Source organism: Cynocephalus volans, chromosome 1, assembly GCF_027409185.1.
Source record: "Cynocephalus volans isolate mCynVol1 chromosome 1, mCynVol1.pri, whole genome shotgun sequence".
NCBI classification, from domain to species: Eukaryota; Metazoa; Chordata; class Mammalia; order Dermoptera; family Cynocephalidae; genus Cynocephalus; species Cynocephalus volans.
The window spans coordinates 299686356-299711333 of record NC_084460.1 but is presented as its reverse complement, the minus strand read 5'-3'; the positions used below and the strand labels follow the sequence as shown (position 1 = coordinate 299711333).

General features: G+C 48.2%; 1 protein-coding gene across 3 annotated transcripts in view; it reads right to left on the bottom strand.

Annotated features, from left to right (window-relative positions):
• Nucleotides 1-17099, bottom strand: part of UBE2F (ubiquitin conjugating enzyme E2 F (putative)) — a 61375-nt gene extending 44276 nt beyond the window's left edge. The window contains exons 1-3 of one of the 3 annotated variants that reach the window (XM_063099923.1): nt 16955-17062; nt 12237-12370; nt 998-1027 (exon numbers count right to left, since the gene is read on the bottom strand). In XM_063099923.1, coding sequence (XP_062955993.1) covers nt 998-1027; nt 12237-12354 — 148 coding nt within the window. In that variant the 5' untranslated portion in view covers nt 12355-12370; nt 16955-17062. Of the gene's footprint in view, nt 1-997; nt 1028-12236; nt 12371-16954 lie in introns of all 3 variants that reach the window. The other 2 variants (XM_063099939.1, XM_063099931.1) reach the window with 2 other exon arrangements.
• Between the last annotated feature and the right edge of the window lie 7879 nt (nt 17100-24978).

Sequence of the window (24978 nt, the reverse complement as noted above, 5' to 3'; positions counted from 1 at the left end):
CAACACACTTGTGACTGAGACTCAAAGTAAGAAACATATTTTATATCACAACGCACTATACCCAAACATAAATACTATATGTTAAAAATAATTTTTCAAGAAAAAATATGTACTTACCCTCCCAAACTGACTTCACCATCCCTTAAGGGCTATAGCGCCCATTAGCTTTGCAGCGTTAGGTGGAGGCTGGAATGGGCTCTCTTTTACCCCACATCAGATGCGCCGCCACATCAAAACCTAAGATCTCTGTAGCATTTACCCAAACCAAGAGACCCACTTATAAAATTTTCAGACATCCTCAGCCTCAGAAATATTTTTAAACCAAGTATGATAAAAGGTTACAATTCAAACAATACTAAAATGATCAAAAGTTTCAAGTTTGATGGTTTTATGAACTATAAGGGTTTAGAAAGGCATTAATAATAGAAAAATAGGAAAATCTGATACATATTACACAAAGCAATTGCCTGGTAAGCAGGCTTTCCAAGTGTACCATGCTCATGAGTGAAGACTGTATGGTGGGTCCCACGTGGCTAGGAAAGGAAGATCAAGCAAGGTGAAGACACCTGTCGACTGCAAGGCAGATCAGTTGCCCTGCCTTAAACACAAAGACGAATTACATATAAGCACTATCTGGACCGAAAAGGTGGTACTGTCACTAGCAAAAATAGGATTGTCCATTATTGATTTACATACCTTTTCACTCAAAGGGGATGTGGGACAGAATGCACGTGGAAGAGGTACAAAACCTAACCAAACCCACCTTTGCTATATACTAAGGAGACAGAAAGCATGTAAAGAGAAAGAAAGAATGTAGCACATTCAGAAAGACTACAGGACCCTGTTCTCATTAGATCCTCTAAAAGATTCTACCTTTTGCACAAAATTAAAATCCATTCCTAACGTACATGAAAATATGTTATTAAAACATAAAACAAGCTTTCTTCATGCAATTATTTTACAATACTTAATGTTTGACTGGGGATGCTATACTTACAAGGTAAATTAGCTTCAAGTTCTGCAACCTCTGTAGAAACAAAGAGATTATAATTAATATCAGTCAATTACTCCACATAAAATCATCTGTTCTAAATTGGCAAAAAGCAAACAAACAAAAAAAACCCAACAAAAAAACAACAAAAACAAAAAAATAGACACACAGACCAATGGAGCAGAATAGAGAGCCCAGAAATAAATCCAAGCATGTATTTATGTCAACTAATTTATGACACGGGCACCAAGAAGACACCAGGAGGAAAGGATGGCCTCTTGAATAAATGGTGCTGGGAAAACTGATATCTGCATGCAAAAGAATGAAACTGCACCCTTATCTTACACCATACACAAAAAACAACTTGAAATGGATTAAAGACTTAAATGTAAGACCTGAAACTGTAAAACTCCTAGAAGAAAATATAGGGAATAAGCTCCTTGACATTGGACTTCACAATGATTTTCTCGATATCACACCGAAAGCTCAGGCAACGAAAGCAGAAATGAACAAGTGGGATTATATAAAACTAAAAAGTTTCTGCACAGCAAAGAAAACAACAAAACAAAAAGGCAGCCTATACACTGGGGGAACATATTTGCAAATCATATATCTGATAAAGGATTAAAACCAAAAAATATAAGAAACTCTCACAACTCAACAGCAAAAAAGCAAATAACCTAATTTTAAAAATGGGCAAAGGACCTAAATAGACATTTCTCCACACAAGACATAAAAATGGCCAACAGGTATATGAAAAGCTGCTCAACATCTCTAAGCATCTGGGAAATGCAAATCAAAACCACAATAAGATACATCACACCTGTTAGGATGGCTATTATCAAAAAGACAAGAGATAACAAATATTGGTGAGGACGTGTACACTGATGGGAGGAATGTAAACTGGTACAGCCATAATGGAGAACATTACAGAGGTTTCTCTAAAAGTTAAAAATAGAACTACCATATGATCCAGCAATCCCTCATCCAGCTATATACCCAAAGGAAATGAAATCAGTATGTTGAAGAGGTATCTGTGCTCCTATGTTCATTGCAGCATTATTCACAAATAGCCCAAATATGGAAACAACCTAAGTCTCCATCAACAGATAAATGAATGAAGAAACTGTGGTATAATATACAATGGAACATTCCTGAACCTTAAAAAAGGAGATCCTGCCATTTGTGACAACATGGATGAACCTAGAGAACATTATGCTAAGAGAAATAAGCCAGACACAGAAAGAAAAACAGTACATGATCTCACTTTTACGTGGAATCTAAAAAAGACGAATACATAGAAGCAGAGAGAAGAACGCCGGCGATCAGGGACTGGAAGTGCTGTGGAAATGGGAAGATGCTGGTCAAAGGCACAAAGTTGCAGTAATATAGGATGAATGAATCTAGAGATCTAAGTACAGTATGATACAGTTCATAACACTGTTGAATATACTGGAAATTTGTGACAAGAGTAGATTTCAGGTGCTCTTACCACACACTCATGTACACCTACGCATGCGCACACACACACACAAGGTAACTGTGAGGAGATGGATATGTTGATTTGTCTGACTGTAGAAATCATTTCATTATGTAAATTTACATTAAAGCATCATGCTGTATATCTTAAATATTTACAGTAAACAATTAATTAAAAATAAAAAGAACCACAGTCTTGAGGGTTGAGGGGAAGGACACATCCTGAAATGACTAGGCAGCAAAGTCGTCCCTGTCTCAGACAGAAAGTAATGTGCTCTGGGGTGTTTAGGCTACAGCTGTGGGAAATAAGGGAGGTTTCTGAGCTGGGATTTAAGTAAGTAGACTCCAGTCCTGCAGAGGCGGGACAAAAGGTTATTCCAAACAGGTAAATTAGCAACGTACAAAATAATAGAGCATGGAAAAGCACAGAAACCACAAGGCATACAATGTAACCAGAGCAAAGGTCCAAAAACAGCAGCTGAGCAATGGGAATCAAGGTGGAAAAACGGCAACAGGACTGTGTAGAGAACTGTTGGAGATTTCTTAACAAAAAGTCTCCAAGCTTTGCCTTAGAGGACAACTTTTAGAAAGGGCAGAGTGGAGGCCAAGTGACCTGTGAGAACATCAATGGCCTGAGAGCAAATGGAACTGGAAGGTTCTGGCAGCTGTGCGTGTGGTGAGGGGTCAGAGGTACAGGGCCAAGCTGATGTGGGTGTGCTGGGGAGCCCGGGAGCAGGAGGTTGAAGTCTGGGTGTACAGTCAGGGCCGGGGGAGGGATCCCTGCAAAGTGACGTTGCTTGTCATTGTGAGAATGGGTAAGGCCAACAAAGGGGAGAAAAAAGAACCTCGGTAGAGATCAGAGGCCAAGGAGCAGGAAGGTTACAGATGAGAAACAAGCCGAACCATAGGAGAGCTGCCAGGAAAGTGGTGATTCAGTGAGAGGACAGAGTGGTCCCAGGGGAGTGTGGCTTACAGAAAGGCCATCAGAAGCAGATCAGACCCTGCTGATGGCATTGGAAACAGAAGTAAAGCAGGAGGACAAATGGAAACCAGTGTGCAAGAAGTAAAGCAGCAAATGAGTGGTGGAAACAGAGCAGTAGGACGACAAGTCCTTCAGGAAGTGACATGGGGAAGGGAGAGACAAGGAAGGGACAACGGAGGCGAGAACACGCACAAAGCTGGATGCTGAGTGGGGAGTGGGAAGACCTGCGGAGGGGGGATCTCCTCCAAGGAGCAGGGGGCAAGACACCCACAGGCCTCTGATACTGAGAAAAGCGGCCATTAAGTGCACTGGCTCTGGGGCCTTGGGGTGTGGGGTGGGGCAGAGGAGGAGCTAGGGGAAGGGAAGGGGCTGAGGCTCCCATCTGCGTTCTAGTTGGGCCGAGGGCTCTGCTCAGGCTGAAAAAGAGCCGATCTCAGTGGAGCTGGGCATGTGGAGAAAAGGAGTACTCGTTCATTGTCCTCTTGCTGTGACTGGGAAAGGAACAGGTTCCACAACCACATGCAAGCCTGGGAGTCTATCTTCTCAGCACTCCTGGGCTGCAGTACATTACAAATGTTCACTTCACAAAACGTAAGCGTGAAGATCCGGAGCAAGGTTCACTAGCTTTATTCTTACAATGACCACACCGGTCTTAGCTGTGTCCACGCTCTGCTCGAACAGGTCACACAGGGCATTCACTTCAGAAGGGAAGAGCACACATTTTAGCAAGTGAGTCACTCGTATTGATCATTTTTAAATAAGTGTTTCCATATAATTAAACTTTATGTTTTTATGGTAAAAACTAACATTTTTTTCTGCTATTATTTATGTTTTTGTTGATAAGAATTTACAAGAAACTCTTCTTGAGGGCCATTCTTTTGAGAGACTGATGGTGGCCAGGGGAAACTGGCCTTCCTTGCTTCACTCCATGGCAGTGGTCCAAGCCACCAGAGTAGAGGGACTATTCTCTTTGCAGTGTGATAACTCCTGTCATACAGCTTTACCTAATGAAATTTTAAAATGTGCCCAGAGGGCATGGTGAGTGACTGTGGATTTCAAGTGGAGAGGCCCGTATAACAGAACAAAAAGTTCAAGAGAACAGTCCAGTTCCAAGGGACAGGGAAGAGGCAATACCTGGGCATGGGGGACAGCAAGGCCACCGATCAGTGCTATAGATTGTGACATGGTCGGGCAGGAGGAGAAGGAAGGAGCTGGGCAGAAGCATCTTAATGAAAAGCAACAGAGTAGACTCCTGTGGGGTATGGGAGCAAGAGGCAGGCAGGGGCCAACAGGGTGGTGGATCAGAGGATGCCCCACCATAGAACAGGGATTCTCCGCCCTGTCTGCACATCATCAGTTGGGGAGTGCTTTGCTGGTTTGAGTTCTTCCACAGCTTTGTTGAGGAACTATTTACATACTATAAAAGAGACCTATTTTAAGTAAACAACTCAATGATTTTGAGTAAATTTTGAAGTTGTTAATCCATCCCACAATCCAGTACTTGCTGAGCTTTTAAAAATCCTGATGCCCCAGCCCTGTCCCAGACCAATTACATCAAAAGTTCTGGGTAGGGCCTAGGCCTCAGTATTTTTTTATTCTCACTAGGTATCTCAGTCTGTTCGGTCTGCTATAACAAAAATTCCTTAAATGGGTGGCTTATAAACAACAGAAATCTCTCATAGTTCTAGAGACTGGGAAGCCCATGACCAGGCATCAGAAGATTCAATGGCTGGTGAGGGCCTACTTCCTGGTTCATACATAGCCGGTCTTTCTGCTATGTCCTCACAGGGTGGAAGGGGTGAGACAGCTCTCTAGGGTCCCTTTGATAAGGGCACTAATACCATTCATGGGGGTCTGTCCCCATGAGCTAATCACCTCCCAAAGGCCCCACCTCCTAATACCATCACATTGGTGATTAGATCTCAACATATAAAATTTGGGAGGGGGACACAAACATTCAGACCACAGTACCAGGTACAATATACTGCTGTAGGCCACTTTGCCACGCTAAAATATGTACACACAGAATTGTACACATAAATAAATTTAATAAAAATTTCTGCTCTATGGAATACAAAATAACTTCAGACTGTTGTCAAGAATTTAAATTCCAAGGTGAGTGTCATGCTTGCATTTGGGTGCTCAGTGTAACTCACTCAAGGGCTGAGGTGCACCCTTGGACCCTGCCTACTGATGACCCCCACCACAGTCAGGGCCCCTGTGCAGACTTTTGGTCCAAGAGCCAGAGCAAGCAAGGAAGACAATCCTGGCAACACAGGATTTCAATAAAGACGCTCCGCATTTTAGATCAGCCCAGTGCTGAATATAAAATAAGCCAGGCACGCTCATGCAGTGCTTCTCTGTGTCACAAATGACAGGTAATTCTTCTATACTTCAAATGATGGCAAATAACTATTCATTATCATCAATACTCATCAACTTAGAGCCGACGTACAAGAAGACTATGACCGAAGAAACAAGCCAACTGCTTTGTAAGCGTGGTGGCCTCTTGGCAAAGCAGCATCCCTTCCTTGCATGACCTCTCCACCCGAAGGACACTACCTCCACCTATAAGTAACATGAAATTACAGATATTTTTAAACTGCTAAAGTCTCGCCTGCTCCATGATGCTAACGCCTCTCCACTCAGCGGCCCAGCACTTCTTGAAGGCACCTGTCACCTTGCACAATTCCGTGGCTACACAATTTCCTTCTGAAAAATTGGACTCTTCGTTTCTAACCAAAGATCAAACCACAGGGCCCACCTGAAGCATGACTGTATCAAAATATCAGATTACAAAATCCACCTGATTACCACAGTAGCCCCCACGGCATGTACTCACCTCCTGTTGCTCTGGGCCACTCATAACACAGGGCTCTAGCTGCTTCCTCACCACCTGCCCCCCGAGGGCTATACCTGGCACTGGGCTGGGCACTCACGGGTGCTCTGAGAATGTGGGACACATAAGCACACTTGCCTGCAGGGTGGCAGTGAGTGGCATCTGGAACACCAGGAGCCTGTCTTCTCACAGAGCTGGGAACTGAGGAGGTATTCTGAAGTGCTGTGGACTGAATTGATGCCTCCAACCCCCCAATCCATATGTTGAAGCCCTAAACCCCAATGTGATGGTATTTGGAGATGGGGCCTTTAGAAGATAATCAGGTTTAGATGAGACCATGAAGGTGGGCCCCCATGATGGGATTAGTGCCCTTGTAAGAAGAGGAAGGGACAGCAGACCTCCCTCTCTCTCTTCCATGTGAGGACACACCAAGGAGGTGACTGACTGCAGGCCAGGAAGAGAGCCCTCACCAGGAACATGATCTTGGACTTCCAGCCTCCAGAACTGTGAGAAATAAATGCCTGCTGTTTAAGCCACCCAGTCTGGGGTACTTTGTTACAGCAGCCTGAGCCGACTAAGACAAAACGCCGGTCATAGATGCAGCTGGCTCTTAGCCAGCTCCAAGCCCCATCAGACAACCCCTGGCAGAGCAGCTGAGCCTTCAGCCCAGGTAGAGAGGGCAGCTACTTCCAGGAGATCTGATTACTTCCTTCCACCTGAAACACTGCCTCATAGATTTCTTGAACTAGAATTTTCTCTCTTAGTTTCCTGTCGTTATGCATTAAAATTGCCAAATCCCATCTCTGCTGTATTCCCAGCCTCCACTCACAGTGCCCTTACCTGGGAGACACTTGACTCACACTTGGCTTCAGCCCCTCCAGAGAGAGCACTTATACAGCCAAGATCCCACATCTGAGGGCTTTCTAGCACCACACTGCAGAGTGCAGGCCTAGAGCACTCAAAGCCGCCTCCACGCCCTGAAGAAGCAAGACTGTAAACCTGAAAAGCAGACGCAGGCCCCTGCAGCAGAGCCTGAGAATGGAGCCCCAAGGCCTCACACCACCTACTTTCAACACGAGCAGAGGGTGTCAACTCAAGCCCTAGTCTATAGCTTACACAGGTCTTCCCTGTCTCACCAGGCTATCTGGCGTACCTGAGGGGGCTGTCAAGTTTTCCTGGGCAGCTTCACTGGTATTTAACCCTCTGACAAAGCATGTAAAGGCCAGCCTTGTGGTCAACTGCCTCATCTCCAGGTTAGCAGGATTCCTGCTCTCTGGGCCACTGCTCAGATTTTTAAAATATGTAGTATAGCTAGTATTCCCTCTCCACCCACCCAGCTTTATATGCTGCTAAGTACTGTAACTACCCAGACAATGTGGCAAGCCAAACCCAGAGCCCACCCACCAGAACTCTGGGCAAGGACCAGCTGGAGAGAGCAGTTCTGGAGAACACTGAGTGGTTTTCTTTCTTCCCCTCTTCCAGGAACCATGCGGGGATGGAGACATGTGACAGACTTGGTAGAGGAAGGTGAGGAGTCCCACATGCAAGACAGCTGCTGTATGCTCACAGAAGCCCTCACAGAGGGAGACACCTGTACCTGGACACTGGGAAGCATGGGCAGGTGGCAGCTGGGCTCTGCAGGGCGGGGAGGAGCACAGAGCACAACACCCAGCCCCAGAACCCACCAGCAAAACAGGAGAATGTTAGGAACCACCTGGGGCCTAAGAGCTGTTAGGGACAAAGGCTACACACAGAGTCATTCTCTCTAGTTCCCCTAACTCCAAACCTGACCCCAAACTAACACAATTCCAAATCTCCAAATTTAACAAAGACTGATATAGGCAAAGGTTCCTGCCAGCCTGCCTGGAGCCTGTTGAGGGCCTCTGGGGTCATTAACTGCATGCTGGCACTAAAATGCTCACTGGATGAACAAGTGAAAGAACAGGGAGACAGACAGGCAGTCAGCCTTATATGAAAAAAGTGTCAAACTTCCAACAGACAAGGAAGCAATTAATTCTGCCCTGAGGAGTGTTTTGGAGGGGTGGGGGATCACCACAAGATTCAGAACTTGGACTCACCAGGAATGCTGACAACACTGGCAATGGCTCCCCAGTCAGGCTGACCAAGTTGGGGCCAACAGGAAATGCACACATCTGACACTCTCTCTCTTCAGTGACCCCAGCTCCCAGGAGTCAGCCCAGAAACACTACTGTTCCACACCCTGCAGGAACTGCTGCTACAACATCTCTCCACTTCCAGCCCGGAGGACACCCTCAGAACTAGCCTGGGGGTGCTAACCGATGTCTATGGCCAGGGCGAGCCCTTGCCTGTGTGGTGCAGGCCAATCCCAGGCAGGCCAAGTGTTTCCAAGGACCCAGAGTTGAGCAGGGAGAGCTGGTTCCGGCTTCCTGTCACCCTGCAGAGCTGAGCCCACTATTCCAAGAAAAAGGAGGGGCTTCTGCTGTGCAGCCATCAGCTCTCCCCAGCTGGGAAAAGCTCCAGTCTCCCCTTCCATCAGCTCTGCCCTACAGCATCTGCACCAAACCAGGGCCCACTTCACAGAAGGTCAGCAAGGCAACAGACCAGTTAGGAAAACCTATCTTGGCCTGTCAGTGTCTGCGCTCTTTCCTTCAGGCTCACCTGTGGGATGCCATGGCATGGGCATCCTCCCTGGGATGCAACGCCCAGATCCCCTCTCAGCAAAGCTGTGGGCAGTAGGTCTTCAGCAGTCAGCCCTCTCAGAGATATTGTGGCTGCACAGACCCCTGCCCCAGGCCACACTCCTCCCAGGACAGCCCCCATCTGAAGACTGATGGACAGGAGCAGGAAGGCCTGATCATCTTGCCAGTTGGGGACAGCTCTGAAGGGCCACGCCTCTCCAGAACAGAGGCTGTCGTGGGGCCCTCCTTGCAGCACGGTTGTCCCTGTGCCCGCTCCTGCTTCTCTCGCCTCCCTCCACAGTGTTGTCCCATGAATACTCCTTAATAACTAGCCTGCAGGACAAACTCCCCACCTCCCCTTCCTGGAACCCAGATTCTGGCATTCCAAAGACACACTGACACAATTTTCTACTACCTATCAATCCTCACAGATAACATCCTCAGAGGAGCCCAAGTCACAGGCCAAGATGACAACTCTGACCGTAGCAATCTTGCTGAACTTGAACACTCTGCTTTTCTTTCATTATCACCCTCCATGTGCCTCAATATCTGTGGACTCTGCTGTCCTCCACAGACCACTTCTACCATCATAAAACCCCAGAGGATGGAAGGCCACCACATCAAGACCGCCACAAATGTCAACACATGACCCGAAGGGCAAGCTAAACAAAGGAGCACTCTGGGTGTGGCCCAAGCAACCACCGACCATCAGAGCGTTCTTCACACCCTTGGTGCTCACGGCCTCCTCTCTCAGGTCAGGCCGACTGTTCTCTTCATCCAGCTCCACCCCAAGCCCGAACTGCTCCCCACTCAGCCAGCCCAGCCTGGCTCAGAGGTGTCACACTGAGCTCTACTGCCATTAACTGCAAGTGCTGTGGGCCCCCAAAAAACTTGATAATCACCAGTGCCTGGGGAGGATGGAAATGGTGGCCTCCGGAAGTAGGTTCATCTCTCCTTGATGGGTCTCAAAAAGTCAAAAAACTTTAGCTGGGCCCTGTCAACCAAGTCAAAGACATCTCTTGTCCTCTGATGTGGGAAGAGTCCAGCTTCATGAGCCTCAATGGGCTCCCCTGGGCTCTGTCAGCCCTAGAGCCATTTTAGAGCTCCCAGGTGAATCCCTGAGCAGGTCAGAAGGTGTGGAAGAGACTCCGAGCCTCCTTGAATTCTCTTTTCTGTGGACTTGAGCTTTTGTTCTGCTCATTCAGTTTCTGCTTGCTAAGTCTGCTTCCCCAGAGCCTGCCCCACCCAGTATGTGGGTCTGGCCATGCTGTTGCAATAAATCTGCAACCTGGGCACATTTCTTAACCTCTCTGAGTCTCAGCCCTTCAGCTGTAAAATGAAGCACCTGCCTGGCAAGGCTTTGCAAAAGTCAAACAAGAATTACCCTATAAAGTGCCTGCTGTGGTTTGAATGTATCCAACCTTCATGTTGAAACTTAATCCCACTGTGGCAGTTATTAAGAGGCGAAGCCTTTTGGGAAGTGATTCAGTCATGAGGGTTCTGCCTTTTTGGCCTTCCATCTCTTCCACCACGTGAGGACACTGTGTTCCTTCCTCCCCTCCAGAAGATGCAGCAACAAGGTGCCATCTTGAAAGCAGACAGCCCTTACCAGACCCCAGTCCTGCTGGCGCCTTGATCTTGGACTTCCCAGCCTCCAGAACAGTGAGAAATAAATTTCTGTTGTTTATAAATTACCCAGTCTGTGGTATTTTCTTATAGCAGCACAAGTGGACTAAGGCAGTGCCCAACAGAAGGCCTGCCCTAAGTGCTCAGTGTACAAAAGCTGCTATTAACATGACAATGATAGGGTAAAGAAGATGGGAAAATCTATTTGTCAGCTTCTATGTGCTCCTCCTCAGCTGCCATCTGGGCCTTCCTCACTGCAACTCACCAGACACTAATACACTCCCTACTCCAAGTACTGCAACAACATACCTTCAAACACCTTTACCTGGCTTACTTGGCACCTGGCTTCCTCTGGCAAATGGAACCCTTGGAGCCAGAATGTGAGATAGGACTCATGTCCTATCAGGCCCACCCAAAGGAAGTGCTCCAGCCCATGCCCCACTCTCTGACCCCCCACAGAACAAACCCTCTAGCACCATAACAGCAGTCTAGTATTCTCCCAGATTTAGCAGGTAAGACCAAGTTTTTTAAGGCCAAGATGTAAAAAACGATTCTTATTCCACTTTTAACCAATCATCCACTAGTCTGGATAACCCAAAGCTAAATCAAGATTGGGGTCGGGGGAGAACAAGGAAGAGTACACTGTCAAGTCTCCATGAACCCGGTGTTTCCTGGTTCCCATTCCTTCCCCAGCTGAGCAGTGATTTGTTTCTGGCAATGAGAACACAGTGCATTTACACACACCAGTTCTCCTGCCAGTAGATTCATTTCAGGATACACAAATGCCATAATCCCTTGTTATATACCTAATTCAACATGAAAACAGGCAGTTCTAACACACTACTCAATGCTTCTTTGCTTTCTAGCTGCTATACGCATACAAAATGTAAACACTTGTTATAAAATAAAGTAAAAAGTGCTGTAAATTATAAGCTCCTTAAAGGCAGCAACTGTTTCTTCTTTGGTAGGCCTCATGACCCTAGGAACTGCCTTTGTACCTAAAAGTAGTAAAAGTTTGCTCAATGAATGAATGCAAAATTTACACACAAACACACAAATGAATGCACATCCATGCACACACGCTCACACTATATACACCCTCTCCCATGATAAAATCTTCCTTCAGCAACATGGACAACAGAAGCGACTGCAGCTCTAGGACACCTTCTACATCATTAATTCTGTGAAAAGATCTAATTTTACTCAAGACTTGCCTTGGGCACTGACCTGAATAAAAGAGGAATGGATCCTAAGAGAATACAGAATTCACCTCCCTTACTTTACAGACTGGAAACCATTGAGCTGAGAGTGAGGAAGAGAGGAAGATAACGACAGCACTGAAGCCAGTCTCAGGCCTGCCACTCCCATGCCTTAGTGTTTCCACTGGCATCATGTCAGACCCTACAGAGAATATTCCAAATGTGTGAGACACACCGCAGTTTCTAATACCATCTCCTTGCCATAAACATTCCCCTAACGTCTGCATAATACCGAGTACTTCTGCTGAAAGCAGAGGCAATAAGCAAATATATTTTAAAATCTTTTCGAACAGGTACTTCTATTCAGCAACAGGCTGCTTTATATCCCAAAGAGCTGCCAGTGAAACTGAACTTCATTTTGTTATTGGATATAAAAGCACCTTACATGGATGGTCGTTACCTTTGACTAGCAACTTGTCTCTCACAGAAACCCTCCGAGTGGAGTCAGATGCTGTGGCTGCTGCCCGAGACCCTTTGAGACCATCATCCCTCTTCAGTTTGCTTGCCAGTGTTAGCATTACTGCTACCTTTACCCTGAAAGGCAGGAACAGAAACAGGGTTAAGGACCATGTCTCTAGACAATGATTAGACATTGCACATGTTTTTTTACTTTGATTTTTTTCTATAATTTATAGAAAAATTTAGCACACATTAGTGTGCAAAGACTGGATCCTTTCACAATGAATTTTTATGTCACCCTAGATAAGTCTAATTTTTTAAAGTATGAAATAAAAGTTTAAAAAAGGGACAGTCATGCATTTAACACTGATTGGGCACCCATTAAGTGCCAGGCCCTGGGATGTGGTCATGACAAATCTCCTGTGGAGTGCACAGTCAAGAGAGGCCTCCATAGCTTCTCAACCAGTGTGCCCCACCGATGGGTTCCGCACAGGTCCAGCACAGTCCACGGTGAGTCTGCCCTTCCCTGCTGCGGGGATCATGCACCTGTTTGTGGCCCAGGACCTGGCCCATCACGAACTAAGGGAGCAGCAGCCTCTGGGGAAGGGGGGGGCACCAAAAAGCTGTGCTTTCCTTCCTCCTCCAGGAAAGGTGTGGACAGAGCCTTAATAAGCATCTTCAGATTTATTTATGTTGTACTGAAGTTATTTATGTTGAGTCTTATCTACGTTTTTTCGCAATATCAATATCAAGACTAAGTTATAATTAATGTTCCAAATTAGATTCTGTTCACTTGTTGCTTCCAGCCCATTTGTGTTTCAGATTCCCCCACTGAAAGCTCCCTGGGAAGGACAATAAAGACCAAACACAGGTGATGCCCCTGACTGTTTGGGGGAAAGGCTAGAGAAATGCCACCAATTTTTTTAAAGATTTTTTTTTTAGAGTAATTTTAAGTTCACAGCAAAATTAAGAGGAAGGTACAGAGATTTCCCTCATAACTCCTGTCCCCACACATGCAGAGCCTCCCCATTATCAAACTCCCCCACCAGAGTGGCACATTTGCTACAACTGATGAACCTGCACTGACAAATCATTATCACCCAGAGCCTATAGTGTACATTAGGATGCCACCATTTTAATAGGTATAATTATCCTCTAGAATCTTACTTCTGTTTCTAACATAAACTGCCATTAATCTGATATTCCTTCTAGCTTTTACTTATTTTACCACAGCCACAGGGGGACTCTGAAGCTTCTTTTAACTGAGGACAAAAATTGGTCTCCAGTTCGATATTTCCATTGTTGCTGTAATATGATTTCCTTTCAATACCACTTGGATCATTTCAATAGAAAATTATCTAAAAATCCCATGTGAAAAGCTTGACCTAAGCACAAAAATTTTAGTTTGAGGCTAAGATCCTGAAAGCCAAAACGTAAGAATACCCCTCACCTCACTGGTATTTTAAACCATTTTTAACCCAGTTCTAGCATAGCTTCTCATACTATCTTCTGTGTATCTCCCAAAGACTGTCAGATTTTATTTTCTATTGTTTGTATCATGAAAACTATGCATTGGATATGATCTTCTGAACTGTACATGGCCTTTTCCATACTGAAGACACAGACATACACACCCCCTAGTATCCTTTAAAAGCACTGGTCTAAATGCTTCAAAAGATACGTTACATTAGTGTTCACAAGCTCTTAGAATTGCAAATCTGGGAAGGATTTCTACCTGCCCCCCAGTCCATTTTACCATGTGGACCCTGGGAGAACAGGGGCCCAGAAGGTGGGCTGACCAAGGCCACTCAGCTGCTAGAAGCAGTCATCACAGAAATGCAGGTTTCCCTCTCGGCGATGACAGAAGTGTTTTTATCTTGAGCGTGGTCAAGGTTTCTGCGGTATATAAGTATGTCAAGACTTATCAATTACATACTTTAAATATGTGCAGTTCAGTATACTTCAATAAGTTGACAAAAATGTGAAAGCAAATGAACAGTTTCTTCATCCCGTGGACCCACACAGAGGCACAGACAGAACAGTGAACACACACATCTTCATGGCTTCACCCAGGGCAAGGCAAAATCAGTTCAGCTGATGAAGTCACTTCACAAGGGAACAGTCAGCAACACCCAAGGAGCACCATCTAGAGCCAAGCTCTCCTGCTTCGCCCCCACCTGGAATGATCTTTATGGAATCCCTTAAACAGAACTGGATCATGAGCTGTGTGTATTTCCTGGGCCAAGTCTGCTGCCACGCACCCAGACTTGGGTACATCAGTCCCGCCACATCATCAGGGTCGCCTGATGATGTGCCAAGACACGCATCCATCACTCAAGGGTCAGCTGGAAGCTCCATACAAGGACCGCAGCGTTTTTATCCTCTGACTGACATCCACAATGCAAACAGGGCAAAAAGTAAAAAGTAAGTTAAAAGCAGAATGTGTGTGGAGAGTTCAGCAGGCATATAAATACCCTAGGAGAATCATAATGAAGAGTCCCATGGAAAAGTGAGTGTCAATGCATGGTCCACACCCAGCTCCCTGAGGATCTGCAGGGAAGGAGCTGCTCAGAGGGGCCTGGCAAGAGTGATCACTCACATAAAGAAGGGCTCACCACCAAGAAACTCTTCTGCATCACTGCAGTCTGCGGGCTGTGCTTAATGCTTTTACAGCCCCTCTGTGGGCAGAGGATGCCCCAGAGTCCATTTCACTGAAAGAGTCAGATTCCTGGCTTACTATCTTCAAAAAGTCTGTGGCTCTTAGTAAAACACATGGGGCACTGACTGTGCAAGGTATGAAAGATAACACTGGTGTTTTATTTCCATAGAAGATAATACAAAACTTACTTTCCTAACATTCTAAGCAATCTAAGTATATACCGACCATCTATTTCCCCACCATCTGCATCATCACATAACACATTAGGGATAAACTAAAGACCTAATTTGGGAATGTTTCCTTAGCTGTAAAATTAAATCTATACAAAAGGATTTGAACACAAATAATTATTCAAACTGTCAAGAGGTTAGCTGAATACCTGAACTTGTTTCAGAATTCACCTTTCCTTCTTCGATATGCCTCACCTCTTGAAGATCTGGTTCAAAACTAAACTTCCCCTTCACTGCAAATTACACTCTGACTAAGGAAGCATTTCAGTAACAGACCAGCTATTCTGCACAGCATGGTCAGTCTCTAAATTCCACGAGTTGTAATTGGCCCAGTTAAGTTCCTCCTCTGGGTGGGACCTGCTTTCAGACTGCCCAAAGAAGAGGATTCTTGTGTGCCATTTATTAGTCTCATCATCAAGTGATATTTACTCAGCATTCCTGTGTGCAGTGGCAATAACAGGCCATGTCACCTGTGCAGGGATACTGGGAGCCAGTCAGCTCAAGGTGAGGGGAACTCCTCATTTACAATTCCTCCTGCTGTGGAGAAGTCCCAATCCAAGCAGAAAAGATGGAACTGCAGGTCACCAGGGGACACTCAACTTCTCCAGCCAAAGGGTCCCAGATCAGGATACAAAAAAGTCCACACCCCACTCTTCTCCTGCAGAATGCCAATGCCCAGGAACTTTCCGCCTGACACAGGAGTTCCTCGGGCTGGCTGGCCATCTTTGGAGTCCAGCTCTTTATTTTCAGCGGTAAACCTGCCCCCTTCTGCGCTGCCTCCTACCTGAACGGCAGGAATGTCCAGGTGGGGGTCTTCAAGCCCACATCACTAAGGTGATTCCTGTCTCTGAATACTTCTTCCACCTCTATGCTTCCCCTGACTTCGTCTCTCTCTCCAGCCAGGAACCTTCTGTACCAGGCAGGCCAGCCTCCTCACCCTTCCTCAACAACATCCTGCTCATTTCTGGAAGCTTCTGTTCAATCTGATATCCACGTCTGGAACACCCTGCTTTCCCCTGCCATCTAATCCCACCCCTTCCTCAAGGAAAACAGATTCCTACTTAGATCCCAATGCCTCCTGCCTCCGAGAAGCCTTCTCTGCTGCTCCAACCCATCCTGACCCCACTCCTCCACGGCGGAGGACGGAGAACCGAGAACACAGAACGCAGAACGCAGAGAGGGGCGGGCCCAATCCCCTGCTGTGACAGGTGAGGAAACTGAGCCCAGGGAGGGGAAGGCCACACCCAAGATCACACACCAGCTGAACCAGGTCTGGAATCAACACTTTGCTGTACTAATTGTCCCCAGATGCCCTCCCCTTCTCTACGGCCCTGCCGCGGTAACATTTCCCAAACCAGCCGGGCCGCCTCGATGGTGGCTGAGGGCCCCTTCATACTCTTTCCGCCGCCGGTAGGTGGACGAGGCGGGAGGATCGCTCCTCTTCACCTTCCCGGCTCCTATGGCCTAACGGGACCTTTGAAGCCATCAGGCGTCCGAGCCCCGCTTCCTCCGGCCACGTCGGAGCCGGTGACCTTGGCCCGGCGCTCGACGCCCCGCTTCCCCTGTACAACGCCGGCAGCAGTTCCCGCAACGGCGCGGGGCCTGGCGCACTGCCGCGCTCAGGGCGGGTGTCCGGTCGCCGCCCTCGGCCCCTTCCCATTCACGTCGCCCGGGCTCGCGTCCCCGGTGCCCACGCCCGCCGGCGGCCTGAGGCGGGCCCGGAGCTGCCGGCGACCTCCGGCCCGACCCGCAGGCCCGCCCGTGCACCGGCGCGGCGGGAACCCGCGGCCGCCTCTCGTCCCGGAGCAGGGCCGCGCGATCGCCCCTCACCTGGGCACCCGGAGACAGGCGAGGCGGGCCCGGCGCCCAACACCATGCCCGGCCCGGGCGGCGGCGGCGAGACGCGGCCCCTCACAGCCGCATCGGTTCCCGGCGGCGGGACCGGATGTGGCGGGGCGGGGACTCGGCTGCTCTAGCCGGCCGCAGCCGCTACGATAGCGGGCGCTTTAAAAAAAAAATTCAAAGCCGTGAAGAACTTTATTTGGAGCCTGACACGCGAACAGCCGCGTGCGCCGACCGGGCCTGGGCGGGGCGACCGGCCTCTCGGATCCCGCTCATTGGCTGAAAACGCGGCAGGAGGGGCGGGAACGGATTGCGCAGCCCTCGCTGATTGGCGAGTGCGGGAGGGGTCGGGGCCCGGAGTTGGTTCCGGAGTCGGAGCGCCGCAGGGTGGGAGACTCTGCGCCGAGTTCCTCCCGCCGTTTATTTCTGGGTGTGCGGGGTTTGGGTCCTCAGACGCCCGGCGTATCCCGTCCTGGAGGAGCGGCCGGGTCGGAACTGATCGACTCCGTGGACGGAGCGCCGCTTTGTGCCCGGCACCGTGTCCGAAGCGCACAGCACCGGCCCCAGCAACCTGCAGTGCGCGGGGTGAGGGCGACGGGGCCGGGGCTGGCGCCCCCGGTGTGCTGCGGCCGCGCCTGCGGGGACGGGGGGGACCCTTCACTGTCATGTGTCATCACTTTGACTCCTTTTTTTTTTTAACCTCTTAAACATGTTTAAAGTACTTTCAAAGTCTCTTCCAGATTGTTCTGTTTGCATCCTGTGGAGTAGATTCTCCTCGATGTCCGTCTGTGTCCGTCTGTGTCCCCGTGTGGTTGGCGACGGGCCGCTCCTGGAGGACTGGGCCGTCGGGAAGAGGAGGTTCGCCCAGACGGGAAGGAAGAACCAAGGAGCTGGATCTTTGTTCCCCAAAGCTCCGTTGAAAGGTCGCAGACAGCTCCTAGAAAAGGGGTGAGCTGGTGGGAGGGCAGCCAGGCAGGGAAGAGGGGAGTCCGGAAAACCCCGGGAAAGGGCACAACGCAAGTCATTCCTTCTGTTTGGAAACACGTCTCTCCCTTCTCTGCCCGGCTAACGCTTACGTTTTCCGAAGCTTGGACGCCTCTTTCTCAGAGAGGCCTCAAAGTTGGGGTGGGCAGAGTGAGGGTGCCCTGTGTGTCTTCATTGGAGCCCTGCACTTCCCCTTCCTGGTGCTCAATATTTATCGTCATTGCCCGTTTCCCTGACTAAGCTCAGCTCCCCAGCCCTCCTCTGCCTTCCTCCCCCTTCCTCCTTCCGTCCCCTGTCCTTCCTCAGCGCATGACAGGTGGTCAGAACACACCTGCTGGATAAATACTGCACGAGCTTGTTGCAGGCGACCTGGCGAGAGGAGATAATCCTTGAAGCAAGGCAGTGGGTGACGGCACCAGGGGGATGGCTGGAGTGTTTGTCTTACTCGCTAAGGGGCACCGTCTGCAGAATGCACTTTGCCCACTGTATCAGTCCGTTTCTGTTGTTCGTAACAAAGGACCTGGAACTGTGCCATTTGTAAGAAAACAAAATTTATTGCTTCCAGTTTCAGAGGGTGAGAAGTCTAAAGTTCAGGGTACACAGCTAGTGAGGGTCTTCTTTGGTGGTGGCTTTACAGCAATGCAGGGGTGTCACGTGGTAGAGTGGTGGAGCAGAGAGAGAGAGACTCTCACTTGCTCTCCTTTCTTTCTTTTGACCGGTAAGGGGATCGCAACCCTTGGCTTGGTGTTGTCTGCACGATAGAATCCGAACCCTCTGCCTCGGTGCTACCAGCGCTGCACTCTCCCGAGTGAGCCACGGGGCGGCCCTCACTTGCTCGCCTTTTTTTTTTTTTTTTTTTTTGTGACCGGTAAGGGGATCGCACCCCTTGGTGTGGTGTCAGCCGCACCGCGCTCAGCCAGTGAGCACAACGGCCATCCCTATATAGGATCCGAACCGCGGTCTCGGCGCCTCCAGCGCCGCTGCACTCCCAGCGCCACACTCTCCCGAGTCCTCAGAACCACGCCCCTGACCACCATTATTAATCCATTCACAATGGCATGGTACTGCAATCTCATCACTTCTTTGAGGCCCCAGTTTTCAATCACCATAATAGGATTTCCCACCTTCAACAGTTACAGTGGGGATTAAACTTCAATGAGGTTGGGGGGGCATCCAGTCTACAGCACCCACATAGGCCCAAATTTCACTATTAGGGATAAATGAAGTCATTTCTAGATCTGTTTCATGAGGCCACCTCATGCCTTCACCTAAGACTTCTTTTGGGACTTACTAGGTTATTACCTCATTTAATCCTCACAACAACCCCATGACCAAGGTATTTTATTATCCCCATTTTGTAGATGAGGAAACTGAGGCATCGAAGTTAAGTAGTCTGCCCAACACAGCAGAGCTGATATTTGAGCCCAGGCAGTCTGACCCTGGGATTTGCCCTCAACCAGCACACCATGGCCCTGAGGCAGATGGAGATGCCAGCTGCAAGTTAAGGGACAAAATTGGCCCCCACATGAAGAATTTGTCTTCTTTTGGGGATCCTTCAGAAACTGAACCTGCACTAGCTTAAGTGCAAACATTTAGAAGACTGGATGTGTTCACAGAACCTAAGGAGGTCAGCTCTGGGAACGTGGGGACAGTGCCAGGAGTTTATTGTTATAGGCTTCTCACCTGAGTCTTGGCCTCTGTGGGCTGGCCTTTTCCTCCCCAATGCCTCTATGGAGCTGGGGCCTGGCCACAGACACATTACAATCCAGGGCTGAGAATGGGCTGCCCCGTCCCTCCCAATTTCACATTCTCTGGGAGAGATTGGCTGGGCTTGGGTCACATGCCCATCGTGTGTGTGTATGTGGGAGGGAGGGGTAAGGATTCACCTGTGAGCCTCCCAGAGGGATCCTGTTGCCAGAGGAAGGTGAGATAGATGCAGTCCACCTGGTGGTGTTCTTCCCATCCCCTCCACCCCATCCCTTAAGTAGTAGCTCCCAAGAAGTTCAACCCCAGGAACTTCGAGCTGGGGTGTGAATGGGGAGATATCCCTGCTATGGTTTGAATGTTTTTGTCCTCTCCAAAATTCATGTGTTGGAAACTTAATCCCCAATGCAACAGTGTTGGAAGGTGGGCCTTAGTGGGAGATATTTAGGCTTTGAGGGCAGAGTCCTTGTGAAAAAGGGCTTGCAGGAGTGGGCTAGCTCCCCTGCTCTTCTGCCATGTGGGGACACAGCATTTGTCCCCCTTTGTCCTTCTGCCTTCTGCCGTATGAGGACACAGCAAGAAGGCCCTCATCAGATGCTGGCACCTTGCTCTTGGACTTCCCAGCCTCCAGATCTGCGAGAAATAAATTTCTGTTCTTAATAAATTACATAGTCTGTGGTATTCTGTTATGGCAACACAAACGGACTAAGACAGTCCCCTGTTTTCAGCCAGGCCTGCCTCTAAAACCAACTGCAGGGGCTGCCCCAGCCTGGTCCAGGGCTCTGGGCACTCTCTAGCCTAGGGAAGCCTGCCAGCTGATTAATAACAGCTAGTGTAAGGGTCTGGCTAGGTGATGGGTGAGGGAAGGGTCTCCAAGGCAGGGAAAGTGACATCTGCCAGTGTTTTAGCTCAGGCTGCTATAACAAAATACCACAGACTGGGTGGTTTAAAGAACAGACATTTATCTTCTCACAGTCTGGAGGCTAGAAGTCCAAGATCAAGGTATGGTAATGTAAGTTTCATTCTCAGGCCTCTTCTCTTGTCTCTCAGGCAGCTGCCCCCCAGCTGTGTGCTCACATGGCCTCTTTGTGCTCAGGCAGAGAGTGAGCAAGTTCTCTTATGTGTCTTCTTATAAGGACACCAATCCTATCCTCATTTAACCCCTTTGGCCCCATCCCCAAAGACAGCCACACTGGGGGTTAGGGCATCAACATGAATTTGGGGGAAACAAACATCCAGTCCATAACATCCAGTAAAGCCCTGGAAGGGGCACACCTTCCTTAGCCATCCACTCCACTCTTCCCTCTTGCACTCACTGTGGGTGGGGAGTTCTCCAGATTCTTTTCCCATCGGAGTAGACATTCCTGACTCCAGGCTTCAGTGTATGATTGGCCTCCAAAGTCTGGGTGAGCTGGCATCAGAGCCAGGCCCTCCGGGACCAGTGCTCCTGCTCCTCCAGTACACACTGTCCTTCCCCTGGCAAGACTTTAGCAATGCTCCAGTGCAACCCCCTGTTGCTGGATTGGGAACACTAGATGCAGAGTAGACATGGGAGGAAGGGTCCAACCCGGCCTTCAGTTGGCACCTGTTCTCACCTGTTCCGTATTGTTCCAGATTATTCCAGGTATGCACCTTCCCTCCAGCTGGGCCTGGTGCTCCCAGGGAGCAAGGCCCAGGACACACACAGGCCCTGTGTTCCTGTGGAGTCTTCTAAAATCTATTTCAATTCAAGTACTATATGATGAAAATCTACCAAGGGCTGAGTGCCATAAGAGTACAGCACACATAAGGTGCAGACCCTACCCTCCCAAAGCATGAGTTCATGGGGGAAACTAGCCCTTTGTAAATCACTATAGAATTGGGAGAGGGGTACAACCGTGACCCCTGAGGTTTGCTCCAGATAGGGGAAAACGAAGCCTTCAGTGTCCCACTTGGGGAAAGAGGTGGGTAGGAGAGGGGGAGAGAATAGCTATGCTGACTAGAACTCGTACCTTAGACTCTAACAGGGGAGGTTAAAGACAAATGTTAAAAACCCAAGTTCCTGCTGGTTCTTTCCGTTGCCCAAAGTGGAGACAGATAAATGGTGCTTTTCTTAGGAAAAGCCTTATTGGGTCTTTCCAGGTAAAAGGCAATGCCCTAGGGCCTAATCTGGGTAAAGGAACAAAGATGAGACCGAAAGGTGGCTGGAAGTGGTTGTGGGGGGGTGGGGGGTGGCAGGCGGTGCTGGGAGGCTCTCAGGGGCAGAAGCTGAGAGGTGCTACCCAAGGCCCAGTTCTGGGATCCTTCATGGCATGAGGGAGGCACGGACATCCTGCAGTTGGCCAGGGGCTCAAATTAATCAACACCATTATGATTTGGTAAGGGGCTATCCAGGCAGCAGACAGATTCTAAGTCGTATCACTTTAATTACATATCTGCAATAATTAACTTTGACTGCTCTTGCAGCTCGCCCCCAGGGAATAATACATTGGTTCCCTCTATTTCTTCAAAAAATAATAAAGTGGTCTGTAACGGCTTCCTTGGAGAGGGACTGAGTCAGAGTGGTGTTTTAAATCTTATTATAGGATTGCGATTTTCATCATTCACCCTGAAGCAGCACTGGGCATGTTCTAGCAAAGGCTGTGCATTGTAGCTAGAAGGGAGACACAGTAGAGTCAGCTCGTAAAGCACCCTGGCCCCCACTGCCCCCTGCAGGCCCTGCTGTCTGGGGTTCTCCCCTCTTCCTGGCTCCCCTTCTGCTCAGGCCCAGAGCTGGCAGATCCCTGCGTGAGCATCTCACATTGAGAGAAGCCGCCTTCCTCCAGAGCCTCCGTGCTTTCATTTTATTGCAGAAACAGATTAAAATTGTCTGATGTTGTCACACTCTGTCCCATTTGCGTTGCACATTCTTTTGTGTTAGTCACTATCCAAGACCAGTTCGTGTTTTCATGTATTTCTATGGAGCTGATAAAAAGTGCCACCTTTTGTGGCTTAGTTCTGGTAGAAGACTTCAACAGGTGTGTGTGTGACCATAAGTGGTAGCCTGAATAGCAGTCCCCTAAAGACGTCCTTGTCCTGATTTCTGGAGCCTGTGAATATGCTATTTTACATGGCAAAAGGGACTTCGCAGATATGAGTAAATTAAGGATTTTGAGATGAGTGTATCCTGGATTACTCAGGTGGGTGCAGTTTAATAACAGGCTTCCTGACAGGAGGGAGGCAGGACACAGTAGTGAAGGATGTGAGGACGGAGGCAAAAGTTGGGAGAGGTGAGGAAGGGCCCAAGCCACAGAACGTAGGGGCCTCTACAGCTGGAAAAGGTAAGGAAACACGTGCCTTCCTGAAACCTCCAGAAGGAATGCAGCTCTGATGTTATGGGTTGAACTGTGTCTCCCCAAAATTCATATATTGAAGTTCTAACCCCAGTACCTTAGAATGTGACTTTATTTGGAGATGAGATCTTTAAAAAGGGAATTAAGCTAAAATGAGTTCATTGTGGTGGGCCCTAACCCAATACGGACTGATGTCCACATAAGAAGAGGAGATTAGGACGCAGACACAGGGAAAACCATGTGAGGACACAGGGAGGAGGCAGCATCTGCAAGCCAAGGAGAGAGGCCTCGGGAGACACCAACCCAGATAATACCTTCACCCTGGACTTCCAGCCCCAGAACTGTGAGAAAATACATTTCTGTTGTTTCAGCCCCCACTCCGTGGTACTTTGTTATAGCAACCGGAGCTGACTAATGCACCTGCCGACACCCTGATTTTAGATTTCTGATCTTCAGAACTGTAAGAGAATGTGCATCGTTTTAAGCAGCTGTTTGTTATAGCAGCTGTAGGAGGTGGTCTCTACCACTGAGCGCTCCTGGCGAATGGCGGCTGGTGGCTGCAGGGCATCCTGGGTCAGGGCTGAGGTGGCCGGGCTGGGGGTGCTGTGGCTCAGGGCACACCATCCACATTTCACAGGGAATCGGGGTGTGGCAGCCACTCCTGAGTGAAGTCTTGCTGCCAGTGTGCTATATTTTTGTAGTTCCTATAGTTTTCATTGCTCTAGGTCTCTGACACTGTCCACTTCAGTGGGTGCTGTGGGAAAAGTGCCACAAAACAGTTTTCCCTTAAAAAAACATGGCTGAAAATGGATACCAGTTAAGTTTATGTAAACACTCGTATGAAAGCAGCATCTCAGGCTGCAACCCCTGGGGCCTACTGGGGTCCCCTAAGGTAGTGCCACCTCCAGGTAGAGCCCCTTCCCCTGAAGCCACAGCTCTGGCTGGAGACTAGGATGAAAAACCAACACTCCATGACTCCTTTCCAAACCCTCAAGACTGAAGTCCAGTAGGACTCAGGTGATAGTGATGCTGTAGGTCCTATCTGAAGAGGAGGAGCTGCCATTCAGAGTGAACCTGGGCTTCTGCTTGCTCTGTGGGCAGCAGGTGACCCAGCACAACCCCTTAGGAGGGTAATAAAAGTCCTAAAAACCTTCTAATCTTCTAACCCAATAATTCCATTCTAGAAATTGCCCTGAAGAAGTAATCCAAAAGCAGAAAAAACTGTGCCGCAAAATATCCATTATATTATGTATAATAGTGAAAACTTGCAAGCAACCTTATGCTCAGTATTAGGGGAATGGTTAACTAAATTACCATTCATTTACTTAAAGGAACATTATGCAGCGATTAAGCATGATCATTATGCGGAACCATGAACATACTTATTAAAGTAAATCAAACAAGCAACACTCAAATTGTATAAATTCGATGATTGCAATTCTGAAAAAGACAAATATATGGGATGAAACTAGAGGAAAGTGAACAAAAATGAATATAATTTTTGTGTCAGGATGGTAGAATTTGGAGTGAATATTCATTTTTTTTCAAACTTTCATTTGTTTATATTGTCTTCATAACACTACAAAGGTTTCTTTTGAGACATGATTTATCCTTAACTTGGAGCACAAATCTCAAAGAAATGATTTTAAGGCTGGTACTTACTAGAGAAATAAATTTGGAGAAGCATAAGGCTTCCCTGGACAGACTGTTTAAAAACACAGGCAACCCAAACCATGCTTCGAAAGCTAAATCCCAAGAAGAAAGACAAAATCATCTTGAAATAAATGTCCAACTGGTGATTTTGGAGATAATATATTAGTTTTTGGTCAAATCTATGTGACAGTAGCACTGCCCATCTATGGGCTAGACTGACAGTACATTTAAGGTCCATCCAGTGAAATTATGAACACACATTTTCTACAGAAAAATAGTCTTCCTCGTGGCAATTTCCAGGCACATACAGTACCTACATCTGTACCAGGGAAACTACCCTTAGGAGCACTGGGGCAGGTC